We start from the raw sequence: 26,053 nt of genomic DNA, 5'->3' as shown, positions 1-26,053 counted from the left end.
TCATGGAAGGCCTCAGGCATACCGGGAGGGCACTGGGTGTTCCCTGTCCAGGGACACCTGGGCACCAGTCTATCTTTATAAGTGTTCAAGGTACTTAATCAATGCCCTCCACTTGTATATCCTTAACCTAGGTAATACAGCTCACATACCATTAACAAGGAAAACTGTATAAAAGTGAGAACCTAATTGAGGGGCATCTGTGTAAAACTGGGAATCAATGCATTAAGTCAAAATAACCAACTGATTGGAGAGAATCTCACTGAGTCAGCTACTGTCTCCACTCAGATCTCTCTATCAAGTCTTGTGCTTATTGAGTGAAGGACATTAGTGTTAGGAAATGAAACGCTTTCCATTACAGATGTCCAGTGTCTGAATAAAACACTCCCAGGACAGGTACAGCACAGGGTTTGATACAGAGTAAAGCTCCCTCTACACTGTCCCCATCAAACACTCCCAGGACAGGTACAGCAAGGGGTTAGATAAAGAGTAAAGCTCCCTCTACACCGACCCCATCAAACACTCCCAGGACAGGTACAGCACCAAGTTAGATACAGCTTGAAGTGAGGCGGCAGAAGAGTGTTGAAACATCACTCATTGACCATATTTTGTGTGTTTCTAGTACTGAGCCTGCTGCTGTGGCCTTTGGTGGTTTACCATGAACTCATTCAGAAGATGTACACAGGGCTGGAGCCTGTGCTGATGAAACTGGATTACAGCATGAAGGGCGGCACCCAGCACCGACAGAGGGACAGGAAGAGTAAGTTACAGGCATCAGAACCAGCTGCTCCCAAGGGGAGAGACCGATGTTAGTAAAAGTTAGTGCACAGGTACACAAAGTAATCAAAAAGCTCTTGGAATATTGCCCTTTACCCCGGGAATTGGAATAAAAGGAGAGGAAGTGGGATTAGTTATTGAAAGCTCTGGTTAGACCCTCTCTGGAGTGAAGGATCTATTGGCCTTGGACGGGGTGCAGTGCAGATTCGCCAGAATGATCCTGGGGCTAAAAGGATTAAATTATAAGGACACTGCATGAGACTAAGTTAGTATTCCTCAAGTATAGAAGATTAAGGAGTGATGAAATTGATGTTCATAAGATGATTAAAGGAGTCTAGGGGAGACACACTTTCGTCTGGTGAGGGGAATCCACTTCAATATTAAGGAGGTAGTAGCGGGGCATTTAGAAAATCGTAATACAATCAAGCAGAGTCGTGGTTTTATGAAAGGGAAATTGTTTTTGATAAATTTATTAAAGTGATTTGAGGATGTAACAAGCAGGGTGGATAAAGGAGTATATGTGTAGTGTGTTTGGATTTCCAAAAGGCATTTGATAAGGTACCATGTAAAAAATTGCTACACAACATAGAGCTCATGGTGTAGCGGGTGATATATTAGTGTGGATAAAGGATTGACTAACAGGAAACCGAGTCAGGATGAATGGATCATTTTCAGGATGGCAGTCTGTATCTAGTGGAGCGCCTCAGGGATCAGTGCTGGGGCCTCAACTATTTACAATCTATACCAATGGCTTGAATGAAGAGACTGAACGTATCATTAGCAAATCTGGCTACAATACAAAGATAAAGAAAGCTGTGAGGAGTCTGCAAAGGAATATAGATTAGTTAAGTGAGAGGGCAAAGATTTGGCATATAGAGTATAATGTGGCAAAATGAGGTTGGCAGAAAGAATGGAAAAGTAGAATATTATGTAACTGGGGAGAGACTGCAGAAGCTGCATTACGGGGGGATCTGGCTGTCTTCATACATGAATCACAAAGTTAGTATGCATGTGAAGCAAGTCATTAGGAAAGCAAATGGAATGGTTGGCCTTTATTGATAGAGTTGAAATAAGGGCTATCATGCTACCAATGTACAGGATATTGGTAAGACCACACCTAGAGTACCATGTACAGTTTTGGTCTCGCTTAAGGAGGGATGTACTTACATTGGAGGCAGTTCAGAGAAGGTTTTTTACCCCAGAGAGCAGTTGAAGCTAAAATATTGAATATATCCAAGACTGTGTTAGACAGATTTTTGATCTACAAAGGAATGAAGGGTTATGGGGGTGGGGAAGGCAAGCAAATGGAGTTGAGGTTACATTCAGATCAGCCATGATCTTATTGAAAGGCAGATCAGGCTCAAGGGGCCGAATGGCCTACTGCTATTTTTTATGAGTCCAGAACAAGGGGACATAACCTTAAAAGTTAGAGCTAGACGTTTAGGGTTAATGTCAGGAAACACTTCTTCACGTAAAGGGGAGGAAAAAAACTGGAGCTCTCCCCTAAAATGTTTTTGAGGCTGGGGGGGTGTCAATTGAAAATTGTAAGTTATGAATATTTGTTGGATAAGGGTAATGAGGGATATGGAACAATGACAGTCAGGATCTTATTGAGTGTTAGAGCAAGCTGGAAAGGCTGCATGGTTGTTTCCTGCTCCAAATTATTGTTTCATGCTGAGGTGCTTGCGTCAGGATGAGAGTGATGCTGCCCTGAGCTGTCTGAGGCAACTGCTGTCCTGGTCACAGCTGGAAATCCTTACAGCTGCACTACCCAGGGTGAGCAGTGCCAAAACTGCACCCTCTACTGGAGCATCCAATCCAATGCAGGACTTCTTGTTGAATTCCTTTAAGTGTTTAGAATATTTGAAATGTAATGTTCTGGACCCCCTCCCCTGCTCCTGCTCAGATGAGCATTGTGGACTGTCCTGTCACACAATTTTGAGCTTTCTTTATCCAGGAGCCAGCACCCCACAGACATTCCACATGTGGGGTCATGTCACTACGCTGAAGGTGTTTTATTAATGCATAGTATCTCATTTTCCTAACATCAGTGGAAAATGTTTCTCTTTGTCTACCCATTTGATACCTTTCAAATCCTAAAAATCTCAATCGTTTCACCCTTAAATGTTCCAAATTCCTGGGAATTCAACAACAACTTATATAGCACTTTTAACATAATAAAACGACCTTCACAAGAGCATTACAAAACAAATTCACACCATGCCAGATGAAATATTAAGTTAGATGATGAAAAGCTTGGTCAAAGAGGCAGGTTTTATCAAGTTAAAAACAAAAAAAACTGCAGATGCTGGAAATCCAAAACAAAAACAAAAACAGAATTACCTGGAAAAACTCAGCAGGTCTGGCAGCATCGGCGGAGAAGAAAAGAGTTGACGTTTCGAGTCCTCATGACCCTTCGACAGAACATTCTGTCTGTTTTTGTTTAGGTTTTATCAAGTGTCTTAAAGGAGGAAGGTGAGGTTCAGAGATAGAGAGGTGTAGGGAGGGAATTCTAGAGTTTGGGGTGTAGGGAGGGAATTCTAGAGTTTGGGGTGTAGGGAGGGAATTCTAGAGTTTGGGGTGTAGGGAGGGAATTCTAGAGTTTGGGGTTTGGGGAGGGAATTCTAGAGTTTGGGGTTTTGGGAGGGAATTCCAGAGTTTGGGGTGTAGGGAGGGAATTCTAGAGTTTGGGGTGTAGGGAGGGAATTCTAGAGTTTGGGGTGTAGGGAGGGAATTCTAGAGTTTGGGGTGTAGGGGGGGAATTCTAGAGTTTGGGGTGTAGGGAGGGAATTCTAGAGCTTGGAGTGTAGGGAGGGCATTCTAGAGCTTGGGGTATAGGGAGGGAATTCTAGAGCTTGGGGTGTAGGGAGGGAATTCTAGAGCTTGGGGCCTAGGCAACTGAAAGCCCGGCCACCAATAATGGAACAGTTATAATTGAGAATACATAAGAGCCCAAAAGTAGAGGAACACATATCTAGGGGGATGTGGGGCTGGTGGGGAACGTACAAGACTTGCAGAGGAAAGGGAGATTGGTGATGAGACAGGAGTTTGTAAGGATGTGGGGTCAAGGGTTGGTTTTTGAGGAGAGAGCTGATGACAGCAGATTTAAAGGTGAGAGGGAAGCAGCTGGCGAGAGAGAACAGCTTACAATATTGGCTGACATAGGGGTCAGGATGGGAAGTTGGGTGATCAGTTTAGCAGGAATAGGATCAAGGAAATAGGAGGTGGGCCTTGTGGACAAGATGAGCTCAGGTGAGGGTGGGCGTGAGGGGTAATGGGAGAGAAACTAGAGAAAATTTAAGACTAGGGCGGGGGGGACCTTTAGAGGAAGTTTGGCCAGATGGGCTAATGGAAGATTGGGACATGACAGAGGCAGCTGATTGGATGGTCTTGATCTTGGTGACAGAGAAATCCATGAGCTCCTCGTACTTGTTGCTGGAGGTGAGGGTGGAGTGGGACAGGGAAGAGGGGTTTAAAAAGATGGTTTGCAATAGAGAAAAAAGCAGGGTGTTTTCTTTGCGTTCCAGGATGATCCTGGTATAGTGAGCAAATTTAGCACACAAGAGTAGTCGTGTTTTAAGTTGTCCAGCCACACATGATGGTGGATGGCTAAACCAGTTGTCCACCTTTCAAGTCTGCATCTGTTGTACCTAAGGTAGCAGAGATGGGGGCTGTACCTGGGGGAATGGCCAAGATGTGAGAACAATGGTTTTATTGGGAACAAGGGCATCAAAAGTGGAGGTGAAGGTGTGCTTGACTAAATCAGTAGCTGCAGAAATATTATGGAAAATGGAGGGGCAAAGGCTGGAGAATTAGGAATTTGAAAGTGCAGTTAATTGATTTGGGGAATAGGTTTTTTTAGGGATGGAGATGGAAGGAGGTAGCACTGGTTTTTTAGGGGGGATGGGGGCGTGGTTGTGGATGGCGAGTGATGTGTGGAAGTGATCAGAGATGGCCTTATGTTTGATATAATGGGACCAGCAAGGTCAAGGGAGTTTAAACCTAGTTTATGCAATCTCTCTCAATCTAATCCTTGGAGCTCTGGTGACATTCTGGGGAATCTGGGATGCACTCCTTCCTAGGTCAATATATCTTTTCTGAGGGCTTTGAATAGTTGTAGCAAAACCTCCTTTCTTATATATTCTAGCTCTCTAGTTGAACAGGCTAACATTCCATTGGTTATTTTGATTCTTTTTGTACCTATTACACTTTAGTGATCTATATACATAGACCCATAATGCTCTTTAGACCGCCAGTGTTCCTAGCTTTATATAATGTTAGTAATACTCGATTTTCCATTTTTGGTCTAAAATGGATGAAATCGTACTTCCCTGCATTGAAATCCATCAGCCACAGATTTGCCCACTCACGTTCTATCAATGTCTTTGTACTTTGAATCTCCCATCTATACCATGCGCATAAGGCATTGGTGAGGCCACATCTGGAGTACTGTGCAGTTTTGGTCTCCTTACCTAGACTGATTCCTGGCATGAGAGGATTGTCCTATGAGGAAAGATTGAATAGACCAGGTCTACATTCCCTGGAGTTAAGAACAACAAGAAGTGATCGAATTGAAATATATTAAATTATTAAGGGGCTTAACAGAGAAAATGCATCCTCTGCATGGGGAATCTAGAATCCAAGGTCACAGTCTGGGAATAAGGCATTTAAGATAGAGATGAGAAAGTTCTTCACTCAAGAGGGTTGTGAATCTTTAGAATTTTCTACCCCACAGAGCCATGGATACTCAGTTTGAGTATATTCAAGAGAGGTCAATACATTTTTGGGTCCGAAAGGAATTAAGTTACATAACATAAATGGGGGCAGGAGTAGGCCATTTGGCCTCTCAAGTCTGCGCTGCCATTCAATAAGATCATGGCTAGTCGGTGGCCTTACCTCCATTTTCCTGTCTGTCACCTATAGCCCTTGACTTCTTTGAGGATCAAAAATCTGTCTAACTCGCTGTTAAATATATTAAATGACACAGCCTGCACTGCTCCCTGGGGAAGAGAATTCCAAATAATTCCCTCTGAGAGAAGAAATTTCTCCTCATCACACACTTAAATAGGAAACCTTATTCCGAAACTGTGTCCCCTTGTTCTGGATTCCCTAACGAGGGGAAACACTCTCAGCATCTAATCTGTCATGCCCTCGCAGAATCTTATGATTCAATAAGATCACCTCTCATCCTTCTTAACTCCAGTGAGTATAGGCCTGACCTGCTCAACCTTTTCTCCATAGGGCAACCCCTTCATCCCAGAATCAGCCTAGTGAACCTTCTTTCAACAGCCTCAAATGCAAGTATATCCCTCCTTAAATAAGGAGGCCAAATCTGTACACAGTACTCCAGATGTCCTGTACAGTTGTAGGAAGACTTCTCTATTCTTATACTCCACCCCCAAGTAATAAAGGCAAACATTCCATTTACCTTCCTAATTACTTACTGAGCCTGCGTGCTAACTTATTGTGATTCATGTACAAAGGTGCTCAGATCCCTCTGAACTGCAGTATTCTGCAGTTGTTCTCTATTTAAATAATATTCTGTGTGTCCACTTTGCTGGAAAGAATGGAAAATCTCACACTTTCCCACATTATACTCTTATCTGCCAATTTTTTGCCCACTCACCTAACCTATCTATATCCCTTTGCAGACTCTTTGTATCCTCCTCACAGCTTGCTTTCCTACCTTTGTATCATCAGCAAATTTGGCCACAATGCAGTCTGTCCCTTTATCCAAACCATTAATATAGATCGTAAATAGTTGAAGTCCCCACACTGATCCATGTGACACTCCCCTAGTTACAGTTTGCCAACCTGAAAATGACCAATTCATCCTGACTCCTCCCATCAACCAATCCTCTATCCATGCTAATATATCACCCCCAACACTCACCTTGTGCAGTAACCTTTAATGTGGCATATTGAATACCTTTTGGAATCCAAATACACTACATCTACTGATTCCCCTTTATTCACTCTGCTTGTTACACCTTCAGAGAACTTTAATAAGTTTGCCAAGATGATTTCCTTTTCACAAACCTTATTGATTCTGCCTGATTGTATTATGATTTTCTAAATGTCCTGCTACTACCTCCTTAATAATGGATTCCAGCATTTTCTCAATTACAGATGTTAGGCTAACTGGTCTATAGTTTCCTGCTCTGTCTCCCTCCTTTCTTGAAAAGAAACTGGATAAGAAAGAAATCCTGCAGGAACTGTAAAAACTCCAGTCCCTCTACACTTTTCGTTACCTCTTTCTACCAGTTTATTTGGAGGTAGTTATATCCCGTGATATTTTAAGTCCTTTATTCATTTCACATTTGCTTACGTATTTCTTCCAACACCACCTTTCCACTCTTTGGCCTGTGTCTGCCCCTATTAGAATGACCCATTCTCTCTTTTATTTCAGTCTGTATGGTTTCTGTTTTTCAGAGAAAACAATGGTGAAAACGGAAAGCTGTGATGAGCCAACGGCAGAAACTGAGAGTGAAAGCGAGGCTGAACTTTCCTGCTTTAATTCCAAGGTACTGGAGTCACCACACCTGACCTGACTTGACCATTTCCTTAACTTGCCTCTTAAAAAGGTCTGATGAACGTTCCCAACTTCTCGGAGTCACGCTCTGTGCCAGGTCCATGTCGCATAAAATTTGCAAAAATTCCAGTCTCCATATGATGAAAAAGATTTGGAGGCACTGGAGAATGTGCAACTGAATGATACCAGAACTGAGAAGTTATACCCATCAGGAAAAATTGAACTGGTTTGGGGCTGTTTTCTCCTGAAAAAGGAAAGCTGAGGGGGTGGCTTGATAGAGGTCTTTAAGATCGTAAAAGGTGTGATAAAGTAGGGAAGATGTTTCTGTTTGTTGGGGAGACCAAAAGAACGTGGTGGAACATAAATATAATAGCCACTAAATCAAATAGGGAATTGAGGAGAATCTTCTTTACCTAACAGAGTGTTGAGATTCTGGAGCTTGCTGCCAAAGGGAGTGATTGAAGTGAGTAGATGTATTTAAGGAGAAGCTAGATAACTACACAAGGGAGAAAGGAATGCAAGGATATTTTCATGGTGTTAGATAAAGAGGGATGGGAGGAGGCTCAGGTGGAACATAAACACTGATGTGGATCTTTTTGGCCAAGTGATCTGTTTCTGTGCTGACGCATTTCACTAGAACGCAAATGGAACAGCTTTGAAGGTTGAAAACTGAGTGTGCCAGATAAATAACATTTCCCACAGGGTCCAGTTGCACAAATATGATTTTAAATGTCAGTAGTGGGGAAAATTCTAGAGTCCATTATAGAAGATTTAATAGCTGAGCACTTGGAAAACAATGTCAGATTCGGACAGAGTCAGCTTGGTTTATGAAAGGGAATCATGCTTGACAAATCTACTGGAATTTTTCGAGGATGTAACTAGTAGAGTTGACGAGGGGGAGCCAGTGGATGTGGTTTATTTGGACTTTCAGAAGGCTTTTGACAAAGTCCCACATAAGAGATTAGTGTGTAAAATTAAAGTGCATGGGATTGGGGGTAGTGTTTTGAGATGGACAGAAAATTGGTTGGCAGACAGGAAACAAACAGTAGGAATAAACAGGTCTTTTTCCAAATGGCAGGCAGTGACTAGTGTAGTACTGCAGGGATTGGTGCTGGTGATTGGTTATTCACAATATATATTAATCATTTAGATGGGAGAACTAAACGTAATGTCTCCAACTTTACAGATGACACAAAGCTGGGTGGGAGGGTGAGCTGTGAGGAGGATGCAGAGATGCTTCAGGGTTTGGACAAGCTGAGTCAATGAGCAAATGCATGGCAGATGCAGTATAATGTGGATAAATGTGAGGTTATCCATTTTGGTAGCAAAAACAGGAAGGCAGATTATTATCTGAATGGCTATAAATTGAGAGAGGGGAATGTGCAACGAGACCTGGGTGTCCTCGTACACCAGTCACTGAAGGTAAGCATGCAGGTGCAGCAGGCGGTAAAGAAGGCAAATGATATGTTGGCCTTCATAGCCAGAGGATTCAAGTACAGGAGCAGGGATGTCTTGCTGCAATTATACAGGGCCTTGGTGAAACCACACCTGGAATATTGTGTGCAGTTTTGGTCTCCTTATCTGAGGAAGGATGCTCTTGCTATAGAGGGAGTGCAGCAAAGGTTTACCAGACTGATTCCTGGGATGGCAGGACTGACATATGAGGAGAGATTGAGTTGGTTAGGATTATATTCGCTGGAGTTCTGAAGAATGAGGGGGATCTCATAGAAACCTATAAAATTCTAACAGGACTAGACAGGGTAGTTGCAGGAAGGATGTTCCCGATGGTGGGGGAGTCCTGAACCAGGGGTCACAGTCTGAGGATATGGGGTAGAGCATTTAGGACTGAGATGAGGAGAAATTTCTTCACCCAGAGAGTGGTGAGCCTGTGGAATTTGCTACCACAGAAAGTAGTTGAGGCCTAAATATTAAAATAAAAGCAAAAAACTGCGGATGCTGGAAATCCAAAACAAGAACAAAAATACCTGGAAAAACTCAGCAGGTCTGGCAGCATCTGTGGATAGGAGCACAGTTAACATTTCGAGTCTGAATGACCCTTCAACAGAACTAAGTAAAAATAGAAAAGAGGTGAAATATAAGTTGGTTTAAGGGGGTGGGGTGGGGGGGTGGGGGTGGTGGGTAGAGCTCCACCTGGTACACTCCTCCATCACCCACTACACCTCAACCTCCTCCTACGAAACCTTCCTATGCAACCGCAGAAGGTGCAACACCTGCCCCTTTACTTCCCCTCTCCTCACCGTCCAAGGGCCCAAACACTCCTTTCAACTGAAGCAGCATTTCACTTGCACTTCCCTCAATTTAGTCTACTGCATTCGCTGCTCCCAATGCGGTTTCCTCTACATTGGAGAGACCAAACACAGACTGGGTGACCGCTTTGCGGAACACCTTTGGTCTGTCCGCAAGCATTACCCAGACCTCCCTGTCGCTCGCCATTTCAACACACCACCCTGCTCTCATGCCCACATGTCCGTCCTTGGCTTGCTGCATTGTTCCAATGAAGCTCAATGCAAACTGGAGAAACTTTACAGCCTTCCAGACTGAATATTGAGTTCAACAATTTTAGATCATGAGCTCTCTCCTCCATCCCCACCCCTTTCCGATTCCCCCCCCACCCTTTTTTTCCAATAATTTATATAGATTTTTCTTTTCCCACCTATTTCCATTATTTTTGAATGTATTTCCATCCATTGTTTTATCTCTACCTTTTAGCCTTTTTCAATTCCTTCACCCCACCCCCACTAGGGCTATCTGTACCTTGCTTGTCCTGCTTTCAACCATAATTAGCACCATTCCTTAGATAATATCACCACCTTCAACACCTATTCGTCCTTTTGTCTGTGACATCTTTTAGTTATCTCCACCTATCACTGGCCCTCTATCCAGCTCTACTTGTCCCATCCCCCCACCTTAAACCAGCTTATATTTCACCTCTTTTCTATTTTCACTTAGTTCTGTTGAAGGGTCATTCGGACTCGAAACGTTAACTGTGCTCCTATCCGCAGATGCTGCCAGACCTGCTGAGTTTCTCCAGGTATTTTTGTTTTTGTTGAGGCCAAAACATTGTCTGTTTTCAAGAAGGAGTTAGATATAGCTCTTGGGGCGAAAGGGATCAAAGAATATGGGGAAAAAGCGGGAGCAGGCTATTGAGTTGGATGATCAGCCATGATCATTTTGAATGGCGGAGCAGGCTCGAAGGGCCGAATGTCCTATTCCTGCTCCTATTTTTCTGTGTCTATAAAGAAGTGCAATGAATTCGACAAATCTGCAGATTGTTGTGGTCGGGATTCAAAAGGTGGTCAGAGAGTTAAAGACCTGGGGGAAAACCACGGCACAGGCTAAATATAAGCATAAAGCCAACTTTCTTTACTGTTTAATATGTACATACACTCCAATGTCCCTCTGCTCCGCAGTCATAACTGCATAAAAGGAGGTTATTTGGCCCATCGAGTCTATTCTGGCCCTCTGTCAATCCAGTCAGCCCCATTCCCCTACTTGATCCCCGTAGCCCTGCATGTTTATTTCCCTCAAGTGCCCTTTCAATTTCCATTTGAAATTATTGCTTGTCTTTGCTTCCACCATCCCCATAGGCAGCAAGTTCCAACTTATTACCAATCATTGCGTTTCAAAAAAGTTCTCCCTCAGATCCCCCCTGTATCTCTTGCCCAAAACCTTAAATCTGTGTCCCCCTAAGTCCTTGTTATTATCAGCTAATGAGAACAGCTTTACTTCTACCTTATCCAAATCTGCCATAATCCTTTACACTTCTATCAAATCTCTGCTCAATCTCCTTTGCTGCAAGGAGAACAACCACTGCTTCTCCAACTAACATTGTAGTTAAACTCTCCCATTCCTGGAATCATTCTAATAAATCTCCTTTGCTCCCCCTCAAGGACCCTCGAATCCTTCCGAAAGTGTGATAACCAGAACTGGATGTAAGACACTAGCTGTGGTTGAACCAAACCTGTGCACAGAATTCCAGATGTGGTCTTGCCAAGACCCTGTACAGCTGCAGTAAAACTTCCCTACCTTTATATTCCACTTCTTTTGCAATAAATGCCAACGTTCCATTTGCCTTCCTAATCACTTGCTGTATCTGCATACTAATTTTTTCTGATTCATGTACCAGGACACCCAGATTCCTCTATACCTCTGAGTTCTGCAATCTCTCTCCATTTATATAATTTGCTGATTTTCTATTCTTCCTGCCAAAATGGACAAATTCACATTTTCCCACATTACACTCCATCTGCCAATTTTTTGCCCACTCCCTTAACCTGTCAATATCCCTTTGCAGACTCTACTTCCTCTTGGCAACTTACTTTCCTATCTATTATGGTCTATTGTAGTGTCATTGGCAAATTTAGCAGCCATACATTCAGTCCCTTCATCCAAGTCATTGGTATAGATTGTAAATAGTTGAGGCTCCAGCACTGATCCCTGTGGCACTCCACTAGTTACAGCTTGCCAACCCTGTGCTCAATACATCTACTTATGAAGGACAAGATCCCATATGCTTTGATAATTATTCTGTCATTATGCCTTGACACCTTCAAAATCTATGCACATGAACCACCAGATCTCTCTGCTCCTGCACACTCTTTAGAATTGTGCATTAAGTCAGTATTGCCCCTCTGTATTCCTTTTGCCAAATGGATTACCTCACATTTCTCTATCAAATTCCATCTGCCAATTAAAAAAGCAAAATACTGGAAACCCGAAACAAAAACAGAAAATGCTGGAAAAACTCAGGTCTAACAGCACCTGTGAAGAGGGAAAAAAAGAGTTAAAGTTTCGAGTCCTTATAAGAACATAAGAACTAGGAGCAGGAGTAGGTAATTCAGCCTCTCGACCCTGCCCCGCCATTCAATACGATCATGGCTGATCTCATTTCGGCCTCAACTCCAATTTCCTGCCCTCTCCCCATAGCCTTTCAACCCGTTACTAATTAAAAATCTGTCTATCTCCTCCTCAAATTTATTCAGTGTCCTGGCATCCACTGCACTCTGAGGTCATGAATTCCACAGATTCATGACCCTTTGAGAAAAGTAATTCCTCCTCATCTCTGATTTAAATCTACCACCCCTTAGCCTAAAACTATGGTCTCTCATTCTGGAATGCCCCACAAGGGGAAACATCCGCTCCACGTCTACTTTGTCTATTCCCTTTAGCATCTTATATACCTCAATTAGATCTCCTCTCATCCTTCTAAACTCTAGCAAGTATAGGCCTAAACTGTTCAATCTCTCCTCATAAGACAGGCCCTGCATCTCTGGAATCAATCTAGTGAACCTCCTCTGAACCGCCTCCAATGCAACTACTTCCTTCCTCAAGCAAGGGGACCAAAACTGTGCACAGTACTCAAGGTGTAGTCTCACCAATGCCTTGTACAGTTGCAACAACACTTCCCTATTTTTATACTCTATTCCTTCAGCAATAGATGCCAAAATTCCATTTGTCTTCCTTATTACCTGCTGTACCTGCATACTAGCTTTCAGCGATTCATGCATGAGGACACCCAGATCCCTCTGCACTGAAGCAATCTGAAGTTTCTCTCCATTTAAATAATAAGTCGCCTTTTTATTCTTCCGACCAAAATGGATAACCTCACACTTATCCACATTAAACTCCATCTGCCAAATTTTGGCCCATTCACCTAACCTTTCCATATCCATTTGTAAATTTCTTATTTCTTCATTGCAAATTACTTGCCCACCTATTTTGGTGTCATCTCTAAATTTAGCTATCCCTGAATCCAAGTCATTAATATAGATTGTAAATAGTTGGGGCCCAAGGACTGAACTTTGTGGCACCCCACTAGTTACAGCTTGCTATCCAGAAAAAGACCCATTTATCCCAACTCTCTGCTTTCTGTTGGTTAGCCAATCCTCTATCTAAGCTAGTATATTACCCCTAACTCTGTGAGATCTTATCATGTGTATTAATCTTTTGTGTGGCACCTTGTCAAAGGCCTTCTGGAAGTCCAGATATACTACATCTACAGGATCCCCATTATCCACTTTGCTTGTCACATCTTCAAAAATCTAGCGAATTAGTCAAACACGATTTACTCTTCATAAAACCATGCTGGCTCTGATGGATTGTATTTTGAATTTCCAAATGCCCCATTACTATTTCCTTAATAATGGATTCCAACAATTTCCCAATGACAGACGTTAAACTAACTGGTCTATGGTTTCCTACTTTCTGCCTCCCCCCCTTTTTGAATAAGGGCGTTATTATTAGCATTTTTCCAAACCACTGGAACCTTTCCAGAACCTTTCCAGAATCCAAGGAATTTTGGAATATTATAGCCACGGTCTCCGTTGCCATTTCCTTTAAGGCCCTGGGATGTAGGTCATCAGGTCCTGGGAACTTGTCACCCTTTAATCCCAATAGTTTGCTCAGTACTTTTTCTCTTGTGATGGTGATTGTTCTAAGTTCCTCCTTCTCTATACCCTCTGCACTACCTGTTACTATTGGGGTGGTACTAGTGTCCTCCACTGTGAAAACTGAGACAAAATATTGGAGAACGACAAGGACAGCAGGTAGATAGCTACACCACCACCCAGAAGTTCCCCTACAAGTCACTCACCATCCTGACTTGTAAATATATTACCGTTCCTTCACTGTCGCTGGGTCAAAATCCTGGAACTCCCTCCCTAAAAGCACTTGGACTGCAGTGGTTCCAAGAAGGCAACTCACCACCATCAGGATGGGAAATAAATGCTGGTCAAACCAGCAACGCCCACATCCCACGAAGGAATAAAATATCAGATACAGGAAATTACCCACACTGACTCCCGGCACTCTGGGTGGAGGACTTCAATGTCCATCACCAAGAGTGGCTCGGTAGCACCATTACTGACTGAGCTGGCCGAGCCCTAGAGGACATAGCCACTAGACTGGGTCTGCGGCAGGTGGTGAGGGAATAAACAAGAGGGTAAGAGGTTGACCTCACCAACCTGCCTGACACAGATGCATCTGTCCACGACAGTATCTGTGCAGTGGTCACTCCTACCATCTTTGTGGAGACAATGTCACGCCTTCACATTGAGGATACCCTCCATCGTGTTGTGTGGCACTACAAATCCATGCTAAATGGGATAGATTTTGAACAGATCTAGCAACTCAAGACTGGGCTGGAGGGTCGGAGCTATGAGGAAAGATTGGATAGGCTGGGGTTGTTTTCCTTGGAGCAGCTAAGGTTGAGAGGGGACCTGGTAGAGGTGTATAAGATTATAAGGGGCATAGACAGATTGATTAGGAAGGCATTTTTTCCATTAGTAGAGGGCTCAATAACCAGGGGACATAGATTTAAGATAAGAGGTAAAAGGCTAAGAGGGGAATTGAGGAGAAATTTCTCCACCCAGAGAGTGGTGGGAGTCTGGAACTCACTGCCTGAAAGGGCGATTGAGTCAGAAGCTTTTATAACATTTAAGAAGTATTTGGATATTTGCTTGCATTGTCATACCCTCCAGAGCTATGCAGCAAGCACTGGAAAATGGAATTAGTGTAGTCAGATCTCTGTTGACCAGCGCGGACACAACGGGCCAAATGGCCTCCTTCTGTGCTGTAAATGTCTATGAGTAGGCCATTTGGCCCCTCGAGCCTGCTCCTCCATTCAGATAGATCATGGCTGAACTGCCTCAATGATATTTTCCTGGACTATCCCCATATCCCTTGATGCCTTTAACATCTAAAAATTAGTCAATTGCTGTCTTGAACGTACTCAGTGGCTGAGCCTCCACAGCACTCTGAGGTAGAGAATTCCAAGGATTTACCACCCTCTGAAGAAATTCCTCCTCGTCTCAGCCCTAAATAGCCCCACAGCCAGGGGAACCATCCTTCCTGCATCTACCTTGTTAAGCCCTTAAGAAGTTTGTACGTTTGAATGAAATCACCCCTCATTCGTCTAAACTCTAGAGAATGCAGGCCCAGTCTGCTCAATCTGTCCACATTGGACAATCCTGCCATCCCAAGAATCAGTCTGGTGAACCTTCACTGCACTCCATCAACGGCAAGTGTATCCTTCCTTAGGTAAGGGGACCAAAACTATACACACTACTCCAGGTGCAGTCTCGCTAAGGCTCAATACTGTTACAGCAGGGTGGGAGGAGTACACAATTTACCTTGCCCCACTATGTCACAGATGGTACCATTAGTTTAAATGTTTAATTCACTTACCAAAATGGCCAATTATTTACCTTCACTACTGTTCGATCCAGAATTAAAGAGACTTTAACCAGGCTTCTTTCAATAAACTCAGAATGATTGATTTCTTCTAAAACAAAACTTCTTTTTGAAAACAAGTTGCAAGAACTGGTTAATAAACAATTTGTAATCTGCAAGTGTAACTATCTATCCTTTTTAAAACTCCCCAGCACACACATGCACACACGCAAACAAAGAACAAACAAATAGGGTCTCTGCAGAGATGGGAAGTTAAAGAAAATAACTTTATAAAAAAGATAAAGTTCGCAGGATTTTGACGCTGTTAATCTGCTGCTCCCTCATGCGAGGGCAAGTAGCAAGTCCCAGTAGATGTCTGGAGGTTCTCGCCAATGGGGCATAGAGAAAAATAGAGCCGGATCACTTCTTCTTGTCTCAGCCTCCGGGTTTCCAAGTAAAGACAAGTTCCCTTGAGATTAGGATTTTTAGCTGGATGTTGATAACCACACTGCATTTCAAGCAAGGCAAGGACAGCTTGAGCTGGGCAGCTTTTCCCCTTCTCAGTTCATTGCCAGCTGAGTTCAAACCATAAAGCTCCTCTGCCTTTAAAAGTTTTTTTTCACATCAATTTAAGCGATTGCAGTTCAAATAAACAAATAGCTCTCCTCCACAATTGCTATGCTGGTCATTTAGCTGTTGTTATGTGATTTCTTGGAAAGGGCACGCTTGTTCCAGTCCAAGATGAGCTTATGACCTTTCTTTTAAAAAAGACAATCCAGGTCAGCTCCCAAATGTCCAAATAATGCAATGTCCTTCCAAATTTTAAAAGAAAAATATAGTTCTTGTACATATGGTTCTAATACAATTGCAGCAAGACCTCTTTATTCCTGTACTCAAGTCCTCTTGCGATAAAGACCAACATACCATTTGCCTTCCTAATTGTTTGCTGCACCTGTGTGTTAGCTTTCAGTGACTCATGAACAAGAACACCCAGGTCCCTTTGGGCATCAACACCTCCCAATCTCTCACCGTTTAAGAAATACTTTCCATTTCTGTTTTTCCAATCAAAGTGGATTATGTGATATTTTTCCACATTATGTTCCATCTGCCATGTTCTTGCCTACTCATTAATTCCCTTGAAGCCTCTTTGCATCCTCCTCACAACTCATATTTCCACCTAGTTTTGTGTCATCAGCAAACTTGGCAATACTACGTTTGGTTCCCTTATCCAAATCGTTGATATATATTGTGAATAACTGGGGCCCAAGCACAGATCCTTGCGCTACCCCATTAGTCACAGCCTGCCAGCCTAAGAATGACACATTTATTCCTGCTCTCTGTTTTCTGTCCATGAAGGATGGGATCATCAACAGTGCTATCAAACAGCACTTGCTTAGCAATAACCTGCTCGCTGAAGCTCAGTTTGGGTTCTGCCAGGGTCACTCAGTTCTTGACCTCTTTACAGCCTTGATTCAAACATGGACAAAAGAGCTGAACCCTTGAGGTGAGGTGAGAGTGACTGTTCTTGATATCAAGGGCGCATTTGACCGAGTGTGGCATCAGGGAGCCCCAGCAAAACGAGTCAATGGGCATCAGGCAATATTCTCCCCTGGTTGGAGTCATACCCAGCACAAAGGAAGATGGCTGTGGTTGTTGGAGGTCAGTCATCTCAGCTCCAGGACATCACTGAAGGAGTTGCTCAGGGTAGTGTCCTAGGCCCAACCATCTTCAGCTGCTTCATCAATGACCTTCCTTCCATCATAAGGTCAGAAATGGGGATGTTCGCTGATGATTGCGCAATGTTCAGCACCATTCACGACTCCTCAGATACCGAAGCAGTCCATGTCCAAATGCAGCAAGATCTGGACAACTTCCAGGTTTGGGCTGACAAGTGGCAAGTAACATTCGCACCACACAAGTACTAGACAATGACTATTTCCAACAAGAGAGAATTTAACCATCGCCCCTTGACATTCAATGGCATTACCATCACTAAATTCCCCACTAACAACATCCTGGCGGTTATCATTGACCAGAAATTGAACTGGACTAGCCATATAAGTACTGTGGCTACAAGAGCAAGTCAGAGGCTAGGAACCTGCAGCGAGTAACTCACCTCCTGACTCCCCAGAACCTATCCACCATCTACAAGGCACAAGTCAGGAGTGTGATGAAATACTCCCCACTTGCCTGGATGAGTGCAGCTCCCACACTCAAGAAGCTTAATACCTTCCAGGACAAAGCAGCCCCGCTTGATTGGCACCACATCCACAAACGTTCACTCCCTCCACCACTGATGCACAGTAGCAGTGTGTACCATCTACAAGATGCACTGCAGGAATTTACCAAGGCTTCTTCGACAGCACCTTCCAAACCCTTGACTACTACCATCTAGAAGGACAGGGCAGCAGATAGATGAGAACACCACCACCTGGAATTTCCCCTCCAAGTCACTCCTGACTTGGAAATATATCACCATTCCCTCACTGTTGCTGGGTCAAAATCCTGGAACTCCCTCTCTAACAGCACTGTGGCTGTACCTACACCACATGGACTGCAGTGGTTCAAGAAGGCAGCTCATCACCACCTTCTCTAGGGCAACTAGAGATGGGCAATAAATGCTGGCCCAGCCAGTGAAGCCCACATCCCGTGAATGAATTTTTAAAAATGTAATATATCTGGATTTCCAAAAGGCATTCAATAAGATGTCACACAAAAGCTAACAGGCAAGATAAGGGCCCATGGAGTTGGAGGTAACATATAATCGTGGATAAAGGGTTAGTTAACAAATAGGAAGCAGGGTGGGCATAAACTGGGATTTTTCAAGTTGGCTGGCAGTGAATAGTGGAGCACTCAAAGGATCAGTGCTGGGGCCTCAGCTATTTACAATCTATACTAACATCTTAGATAAAGAGACAGAGATTAATGTATCTAAGTTTGCTGATGACACCAAGCTAGGTGAAAAGGTAAGTCGCAAAGCGATATAGACAGGTTAAGTGAGTGAGCAACAAGATGGGAGACGGAGAATAATGTGGGGAAGTGTGAAGTTATTCACTCTGATTTTTTTTAGAATAAGCAGTGGCGTATTTTCCCAACCTCTCGGTTTTTGTGTGATCCAATTTTACTAATAATCCCACAGCAAACTCAAGTTTGGATTAATTGAGAAGGTTAATTTATTTTTACACATTCAAAACCCACGAAAAGGAGTGTTCACAACTTCCTACTCCACATTCACACAGTGAAGTGAGGGTAGAAGTAAGGAGGTGTACAGTATGAGGACCACATAAAAACCGAATATTGGTTCACGTGAGTTCCAGAGTCCCAAAGTCAGAGCCCCATTATGAAGTCTTTATGTGGACGTTCAATGGTCAGCTGGTTGGAGACCTGTGTTGTAAGATTCACTTTTTCAGATGGCGTTGAGGTTGCAAGATGAAGTAGGCACGCAGAGATGGAGTCAGTTCTGTAGACGATGTTACAAAATCTTCCAGTAGAGTCAGGTTAGATGGGCTGGTAGCCCAACCAAGACAGAGCTTCCTTCTATGTGGCCTGCCAGTTGGATGTTAAACAGCAGACAGGCTGCACAACCCAGAAAGGTAATAGTAAATTGCTCAAAAGGCCAGAGCCTTGGGTCATGTGCCCTTCCTTCAACACCCTGACTTCAACAAAGCATGTCTGGAATTTAGCTTTCAGGACTGATAATGTCTCAGCCATTATGGGTTGAAAGGGATGCCATCCGTGTTGAGGATCTGGTGTTTGGGAAGCCATTGTCTCAACAGACCCATGGACTCCACTAACAAGGTTGGCTTATCAAATGTAATGGCATTCCTGTAGCTCCTTCTGAAATTGGTCTGTACAGTCCCCAGTGACCTGTTAGAAGCTCCTTAGGCATAATGAGGTGTGACATTCCGAAACAGAAAAGAATTATTTTGTGCTGGGGATAATTTCCAGATAGAAGGCCAAACATCTTAATTGTCTTTTTTTAATAGGAAAGTCCAGTTTAAAAATAAGAAATAGTAATAAGGATAAGGGTCCAGGGCTGTAGGGTTCAGGGGTCAGAGGTGTGTGGATCAGGGAGGTCAGGGGTTGAGAATGGCAGTCGCAAACAGTGAGAAGGTTGGAGGGTTTGGAGTCGGAGAGGTGCATTTGGGGTTATAGACAGTAGGGGGAGGGTGGGGATGAAGTGTGAAGGGTGCGTGGGTGGGGGTGAGATCAGGCAGGTGGGGTCAGAAGTGTGGTTTTCTCAGAGGTTGATGTCAGTGAGAGTGAGGATGAGATGGGGAGGGGTAAGGTACTCCACTGCCTGTGTGTTGCATGACTGAGCTACTCAATTTGAGAGTTTCTCCATATCGACAGGTAGATGTCAGGACAACTGCTCTGGCTTTTGCAATCACTGATTCGGAACTATCAGATGAAGAGGCTTCCATTCTGGAAAGTGGTGGATTCACAATGTCCCGAGGGACAACCCCACAACTCTCAGATGTTTCAGAAGGTAAGACAAGTGTTCTGTAATGTGCTCATATATTTGTAGAATCCCTCAACACAGAAGGAACCAGTCAACCCATTGTACATGTGCCAGTTTTCTGAAAAAACTATCCAATTAATCCCATTCCCTTGCTCTTTCCCCATCATGTTGTAAATATACCCCCTTGAAGTATTTAACCAGTTCCCTTTGGAATGTTACAATTGAATCTGTTTCCACTGCCTTTTCAGACATTTCCCATTTCCTTCCAGCATGTTAAAAAGGAAAAATTAGCAGGTGTTTGGAGAGTGAGCAGACGGAGTGGGACTCATTGGATAGTTCTTTCAAAGAGCTAGCAGAGGCATGATGGGCTGAATAACCTCCTCCTATGCAGTAAGATTGTGACTGTCTTCCTGTGATTTCAGATCTGGACCAGCAGAGCATGCACAGTGAGCCAGAGGAAGCTTTTGCTAAAGACCTGCCGGAGTTTCCCTCGGTGGAGGACCTGGCTGGTGATGGGAGTCCCTCGCATGTTTTGCCTGGACTGCCTCCGGAGCCCAGTATCAGCAGTCTGGATTCTCAATTCTTCATTCAGACCCTGAGCTCCCCTTTGCACTTTGTAAACACACATTTCAATGGGAATGAGGCAACAATGAACATATCAAAGACTGGCCCGGTGTCCACTCTAAGCTTGAATTTGGAGGCCTTCAGTGAGGAGATTGTAAACTCAACAATCACCACAGTGGTTCAGAACACACTATCTGCCCTGCTTTCTAACTCAATGGCAGGGACCCACTCTGAGAGCTCGGAATTCCTTCCCATAGAATCACAGCAGAACCTCTCCAGGGCAGGATCGATGGAATTGGAACTGAAAGGGGCAGAATCTCATGAGGAGGTAGATGACTTTGAGCTGCTGGACCAGGGAGAGCTGGATCAGATGGACAAGGAGCTTGGTCTGAATGAGCAGCTCAGACAGGCGGACAGTGGACAGAGTACATTGCAGGTTACAGAAGCTGAGCTGCTGAGGGAGAGCTAGTGTCAGCAGCTAGCCTGTATACTGGGTTAGTTAGAAACACCTGCCGTGCCCCTCATTGCGTGGCATTGAGTCCCCCTCTGAACCCATGCCTGGTCCCTTGGTGTGTATGGCACTGCCATTCCCAAACCCTGTTTCGCTAGTCCCGTATTGTGTGGTACTGCCGGATTTCAGCCCCAGTCCAAGGTGAAGAGCCCATTCAGTGGATCATTATTCCCACAGACACCCATCCTCATTACAAGAGCAGCAATGTTTTCTTAGTACTCAGCTCATTAAAATTATTGACTAGATTTTCTTCAGTTGAATAATGCTTTGCCTGATATGGTACTGAGTCCCACACAGCCTGAAAAACCCACGCACCACCCCCAATCTGTGCTGAGTAAACTGATCTCACCCAGTGTAGGAGTGAGGGCAGTAATTGGCTTCAGCTTCCCTGGGTTAAGGAGGCGAATAAACTGAGGAGGCAAAGGTGTCAGCAAGATACAGAGTGAATGCAAAAGAAAGACTTGCGTCACTCTAGCGTCTTTCATGGCCTCAGGATGCCCCGAAATGCTTTTACAACCAATGAAGTATTTCTTAAGTATAGTGATTTTTGTAATGTAAGAATTGTGACAACCAGTTTGTAAACAAATGCCAAAAACAGCAATGTGATAATGACCATAATTTTTTTTTTCTAGTGATGTTGGTCAAGGGATCAATATTGGGCTAAGACACTGGAGAGAACATCCCTGCTCTTCAACATAGTACCATAGGGTCTTTTACATCCACCTGAGGGACAGCAGATGATCTAATTTTAAAGTCTCATCTGAAAAATGGCACCTCCGACAGTGCAGCACTCCCCATTTAGGTGTCTCCAAGGCCTTGACCATCCTCCCTGAGATATGATGCCCAGAACTGTGCACAATACTCCAGGCCAAACCAATGATTGTTTTAAAGATTTAGCACAACTTCCTTTGTTTGTATTCCATGCTCCTGCAGGTCTGGCAGCTTCTGTGGAGAGAAACAGACTCAATGTTTCAGATTGATGATCCTCCATCAGAACGTTCTGACTGAACGTTAAGACTTACATAGTCACCAGTTACCAATCAGCTGCTTTCCTTCTGCTGATGTCACTTTATTTTATAGGGAGTCAACTTAAATGTTTTACTCATTTGTAGTTTTATTCATTAGTTTAACTAGTTAAGCTACAAATTTAACATAGCACTTTATAATTTGCCAATCTCGGTTTATACCACTGCCCTAGAGAGAAGAAAATCTTTATGCTCACCAGCCAATTACTTACGTGCTGCCCTGTGAGGCCATTTGATTTTTCCTTTGTTTGCTGTCGTAGCACACTCTGCCTTTCCTACGCTGCTGCTTTATCCCTACTGTGCTCTTGCATCTCCTCCTATTCTTGCAGCACTCTGCCTGATCCTTTCTGAATATTGTGTTGTTCAACAATGGCTGACCGTGGAAGAGAGCTAGTCCTCAACTTTTCAGATACTGGAGTTCTTGGTAGAACGGGTGAAAAGAAGGAGTAATATACTTCCTGTACCCTAGTGACAGGGGCAGGGGGCTAGAGGCACTCCAGAAACATGCTCAGAAGGTATTAGCAAGAGATGTCAGAGGTCAATGCCAGAATCGTAGATTTAAAGACCTGGATGCAATGCAGGAAGAAGTTTAATGTTTTTGTATGAGTGGATCAAGGTCACTGAGTTGGAACTTCAAATTTCAACCAACTACACTACCAGTCTCAGCCACTGCTCAAAATAAAGGTGCTATGGAACCTATTTTCACCCCAATCTCGATTGCACTGTCAGGAATTCTGTATTCAAACACTCTAATTATTTACACCATTTATGTTGTTTTCATTCATTGAGTGTAAGAACGCAAAAAGTAGGAGCTCAAGGCTGTTCAATTCTTCAAGCCTGCTACACCATTCAGTAGGATCATGGCTGATCGGATTATGGCCTCAACTCCATTTTCCTGCCTGCCCCTCATAACCCTTGACTGCCTTGTCAAGGAAAAATCTGCCTAACTCAGCCTTGAATATATCAATGAGCCAGCCTCCACTGCTCTCTGGGGTAGAGAATTCCAAAGATTAACGACCCGATGAAGAAGAAATTGTTATATGCTCAAAGAGCTCTAATAAACTTGTCCAACATGATTCCCCTTTCATAAACCATGTTGATGTGCCTGATGGTATTATGATTTTCTAAGTGTCCTGCACTACCTCCTTAATGGTGGATTTCAGCAGTTTCCCAGTGACAGATGTCAGGCTAGCTGGTCTTCTCTTCCCCTTCTTACTTGAATAAGGGTGTTACATAATTTTTCTTTTCCTGTGTATAGTGGTGCATGAGGCAGACAAAGCATATGTCTGTTTCCATAATTACCTGGAAAAACTCAGCAGGTCTGGCAGCATCGGCGGAGAAGAAGAGAGTTGACATTTCGAGTCCTCATGACCCTTAAATAGAACTAGGTGAATCCAAGGAATGGGTGAAATATAAGCTGGTTTAAGGTGGGGGTGGTGTTGGGGTTGGGTGGGGGGAGAGAAGTGGAGGGGGTGGTGTGGTTGTAGGGACAAGCAAGCAGTGATAGAAGCAGATCATCAACCACACCACCCCCCTCCACTTCTCTCCCCCCACCCACACACACACCTTAAACCAGCTTATATTTCACCCCTTCCTTGGATTCACCTAGTTCTGTTGAAGGGTCATGAGGACTCGAAACATCAACTCTCTTCTTCTCCGCCGATGCTGCCAGACCTGCTAAGTTTTTCCAGGTAATTCTGTTTGTTTTGGATTTCCAGCATCTGCAGTTTTTTGTTTTTATGTCTGTTTCCATAGCTAGTTTTTTTTGTAGCCAGAGGCTATAGCTTGAGGGTCACCACTCACATTAAGCCTGGCAATCCAAGAGACTCTTACTGTAAGTCTGCCATAGGTATATTGCAAGGATTTGCAATCTGTTTGGCGATGTTATGAATGCAACTTCCATGGCTACCAAGTCCTGGAGTGGGACTTGAACACAGAGTTTTTGGCTCAGAGTGGGACCTTACCCACTGTGACGAGGACTTAACAAGGGTATTACATTGCAATTTTCCAATCTATTGAGAATTTTCCAGAATCTAGAGAACTTTGAAAGATTGCAACCATATTTCACTAGACTAGTGATCCAGAGGCCCAGGCTAAATCTCTGGGACACAGGTTCAAATCCCACTACAGCAGCTGGATACAATTAATAAAATCTGGAATTGAAAGCTAGTCTCAGTAATGGTGGCCTTGAAACGATCAATTGTCATAAAAACCCATCTCTTTCACTAATGTCCTTCAGGAAAGGAAACCTGCCATCCTTATCCGGTCTGGCCTACACGTGACTCCAGACCTACAGCAATGTGGCTGACTCTTAACTGCCCTCTGAGATGGCCTAGCAAGCCACTCAGCTCAAGGACAATTAGGAATGGGCAACAAACGGTAGCCTTGCCAAAGACATCCATATCCCATGAAAGAATAAAGAAAGAAAAATGCATCCACTATCTCCCCAGCCACTTCCTTTAAGACCCTAGGATGCAGGCCATTGGGTCTAGGGAACTCATCAGCCTTTAGTCCCATTAGTTTCTTTTATAGACTTGTAGAACTTTTTACTGTTTTTATATTTGTTGCTAGTTTGCAGTCATTCTAATTTCTCTATTTTTAGTCATCCTTTGCTGGTCTCTAACTTTCCCAATCTTCTGGCCCACCACTAATCTTTGTAACATTGTACACCTTTAATTTCAATTTGATACCACCCTTATCTTCCTTAGTTAACCATAGATGGTACATCCTTCTCAGACTTTTTCAATGGAATATATCTTTGTTGAGAGTTATAAAATGTTTCCTTAAATGTCTGCCGCTGCTTGTGTTTGTACACTCTGCCCCTTCCGCTCACACTCTGGTTATCATTACCCATACTGCAACTATTGCCTTGTCCTTTAACTTTCTAAATCTATTAAAACTAATTAAAACCCTGCCTACAGCCCTAGTTATTTGAGTTGTGAAGACAGTGGACCCAGCATGGTTCAAGTGAAGCCCCTCTTAGCGGTACAGCTCCCTCTTTCTCCAGAAGTGATACCATTGCCCGATGAATTGAAATCTTTTGAGCAATGCATTCAACTCTTCTGATCTTACATGTCAGCATGAATTGAGAACTGGCTAACGGACAGATAAGAGTAGGAATAAACAAGTCATTCTCAGGTTGGTAGACTGTGATTAGATACTGCAAGGATTAGTGCTTGGGCCTCAGCTATTCACATTCTATATCAGTGATTTGGATGTGGGGACCAGAATCTACAGTGCAGGCCATTTGGCCCATTGAGTCTACAACTGGCTCTCTGAAAGAGCATTCCACCTAGTCCCACTCCCCTGCCTTACCCCTGTAACCTTGCATTCTCTTTTCAGTTAGTAATCCCTTCCCTTTTGAAAACCTGGATCAAACCTCCACCACCCTTTCAGAAAGTTGTTCCAGACTCCAACCACCCTCTGGGTGAAAACATTTTTCCTCACATCACATTTACTCCTTTTGCCAATTATTTTGTATCTGTGCCCTCTAGTTCTTGATGCTCTCTTGAGTGGGAACAGTTTCTCACTATTTACCCTGTCCATACCCCTAAGGATCTTGAATACCTCCATCAAGCATCCTCTTCTCCAAGGAAAACAGCCCCAACCTCTCCAATCCATCCTCATAGCTACAGTTCTTTATCCCAGGAATCATTCTTGTGAATCTCCACTGTATTCTCTCCAATGCCTTCACATCCTTCAGGTATGGGCCCAGAACTGGACACAGTACTCCAGATGAGGCCTAACTAGCATTTTATACAAATTCAACATGACCTCCTTACTCTTGTACTCAATGCTTTACTCAACTATTAATAAAATCTTGTATGCTTTAGTAACTGCTCTCTGCAACATGCCTTGCCATCTTCAATGACTTATGCACATATACACAGATCCCTCTATTTCTGCACCTTCTTTAAAGTTACTCCTTTATTTTATACTCTCTCCATATTCTTCCTGCCAAAATGAATCACCTCACTTCTCTGCATTAAATTTCA

The 26,053-nt window shown here is 43.6% G+C and overlaps 1 protein-coding gene across 2 annotated transcripts in view; it reads left to right on the top strand.

Moving 5' to 3' along the window:
* retreg2 (reticulophagy regulator family member 2) overlaps window positions 1-22,757 on the top strand; it is a 71,750-nt gene extending 48,993 nt beyond the window's left edge. For both annotated transcript variants that reach the window (XM_041200493.1, XM_041200495.1), the window contains exons 6-9: window positions 620-757; window positions 7,207-7,298; window positions 19,850-19,985; window positions 20,381-22,757. In XM_041200493.1, coding sequence (XP_041056427.1) covers window positions 620-757; window positions 7,207-7,298; window positions 19,850-19,985; window positions 20,381-20,991 — 977 coding nt within the window. In that variant the 3' untranslated portion in view covers window positions 20,992-22,757. The remainder of the gene's footprint in view (window positions 1-619; window positions 758-7,206; window positions 7,299-19,849; window positions 19,986-20,380) is intronic.
* The last annotated feature ends 3,296 nt before the right edge of the window (window positions 22,758-26,053 follow it).

This window comes from Carcharodon carcharias, chromosome 12, assembly GCF_017639515.1.
Source record: "Carcharodon carcharias isolate sCarCar2 chromosome 12, sCarCar2.pri, whole genome shotgun sequence".
Taxonomy (NCBI): domain Eukaryota; kingdom Metazoa; phylum Chordata; class Chondrichthyes; order Lamniformes; family Lamnidae; genus Carcharodon; species Carcharodon carcharias.
This window is presented reverse-complemented; position numbering and strand designations above follow the sequence as displayed.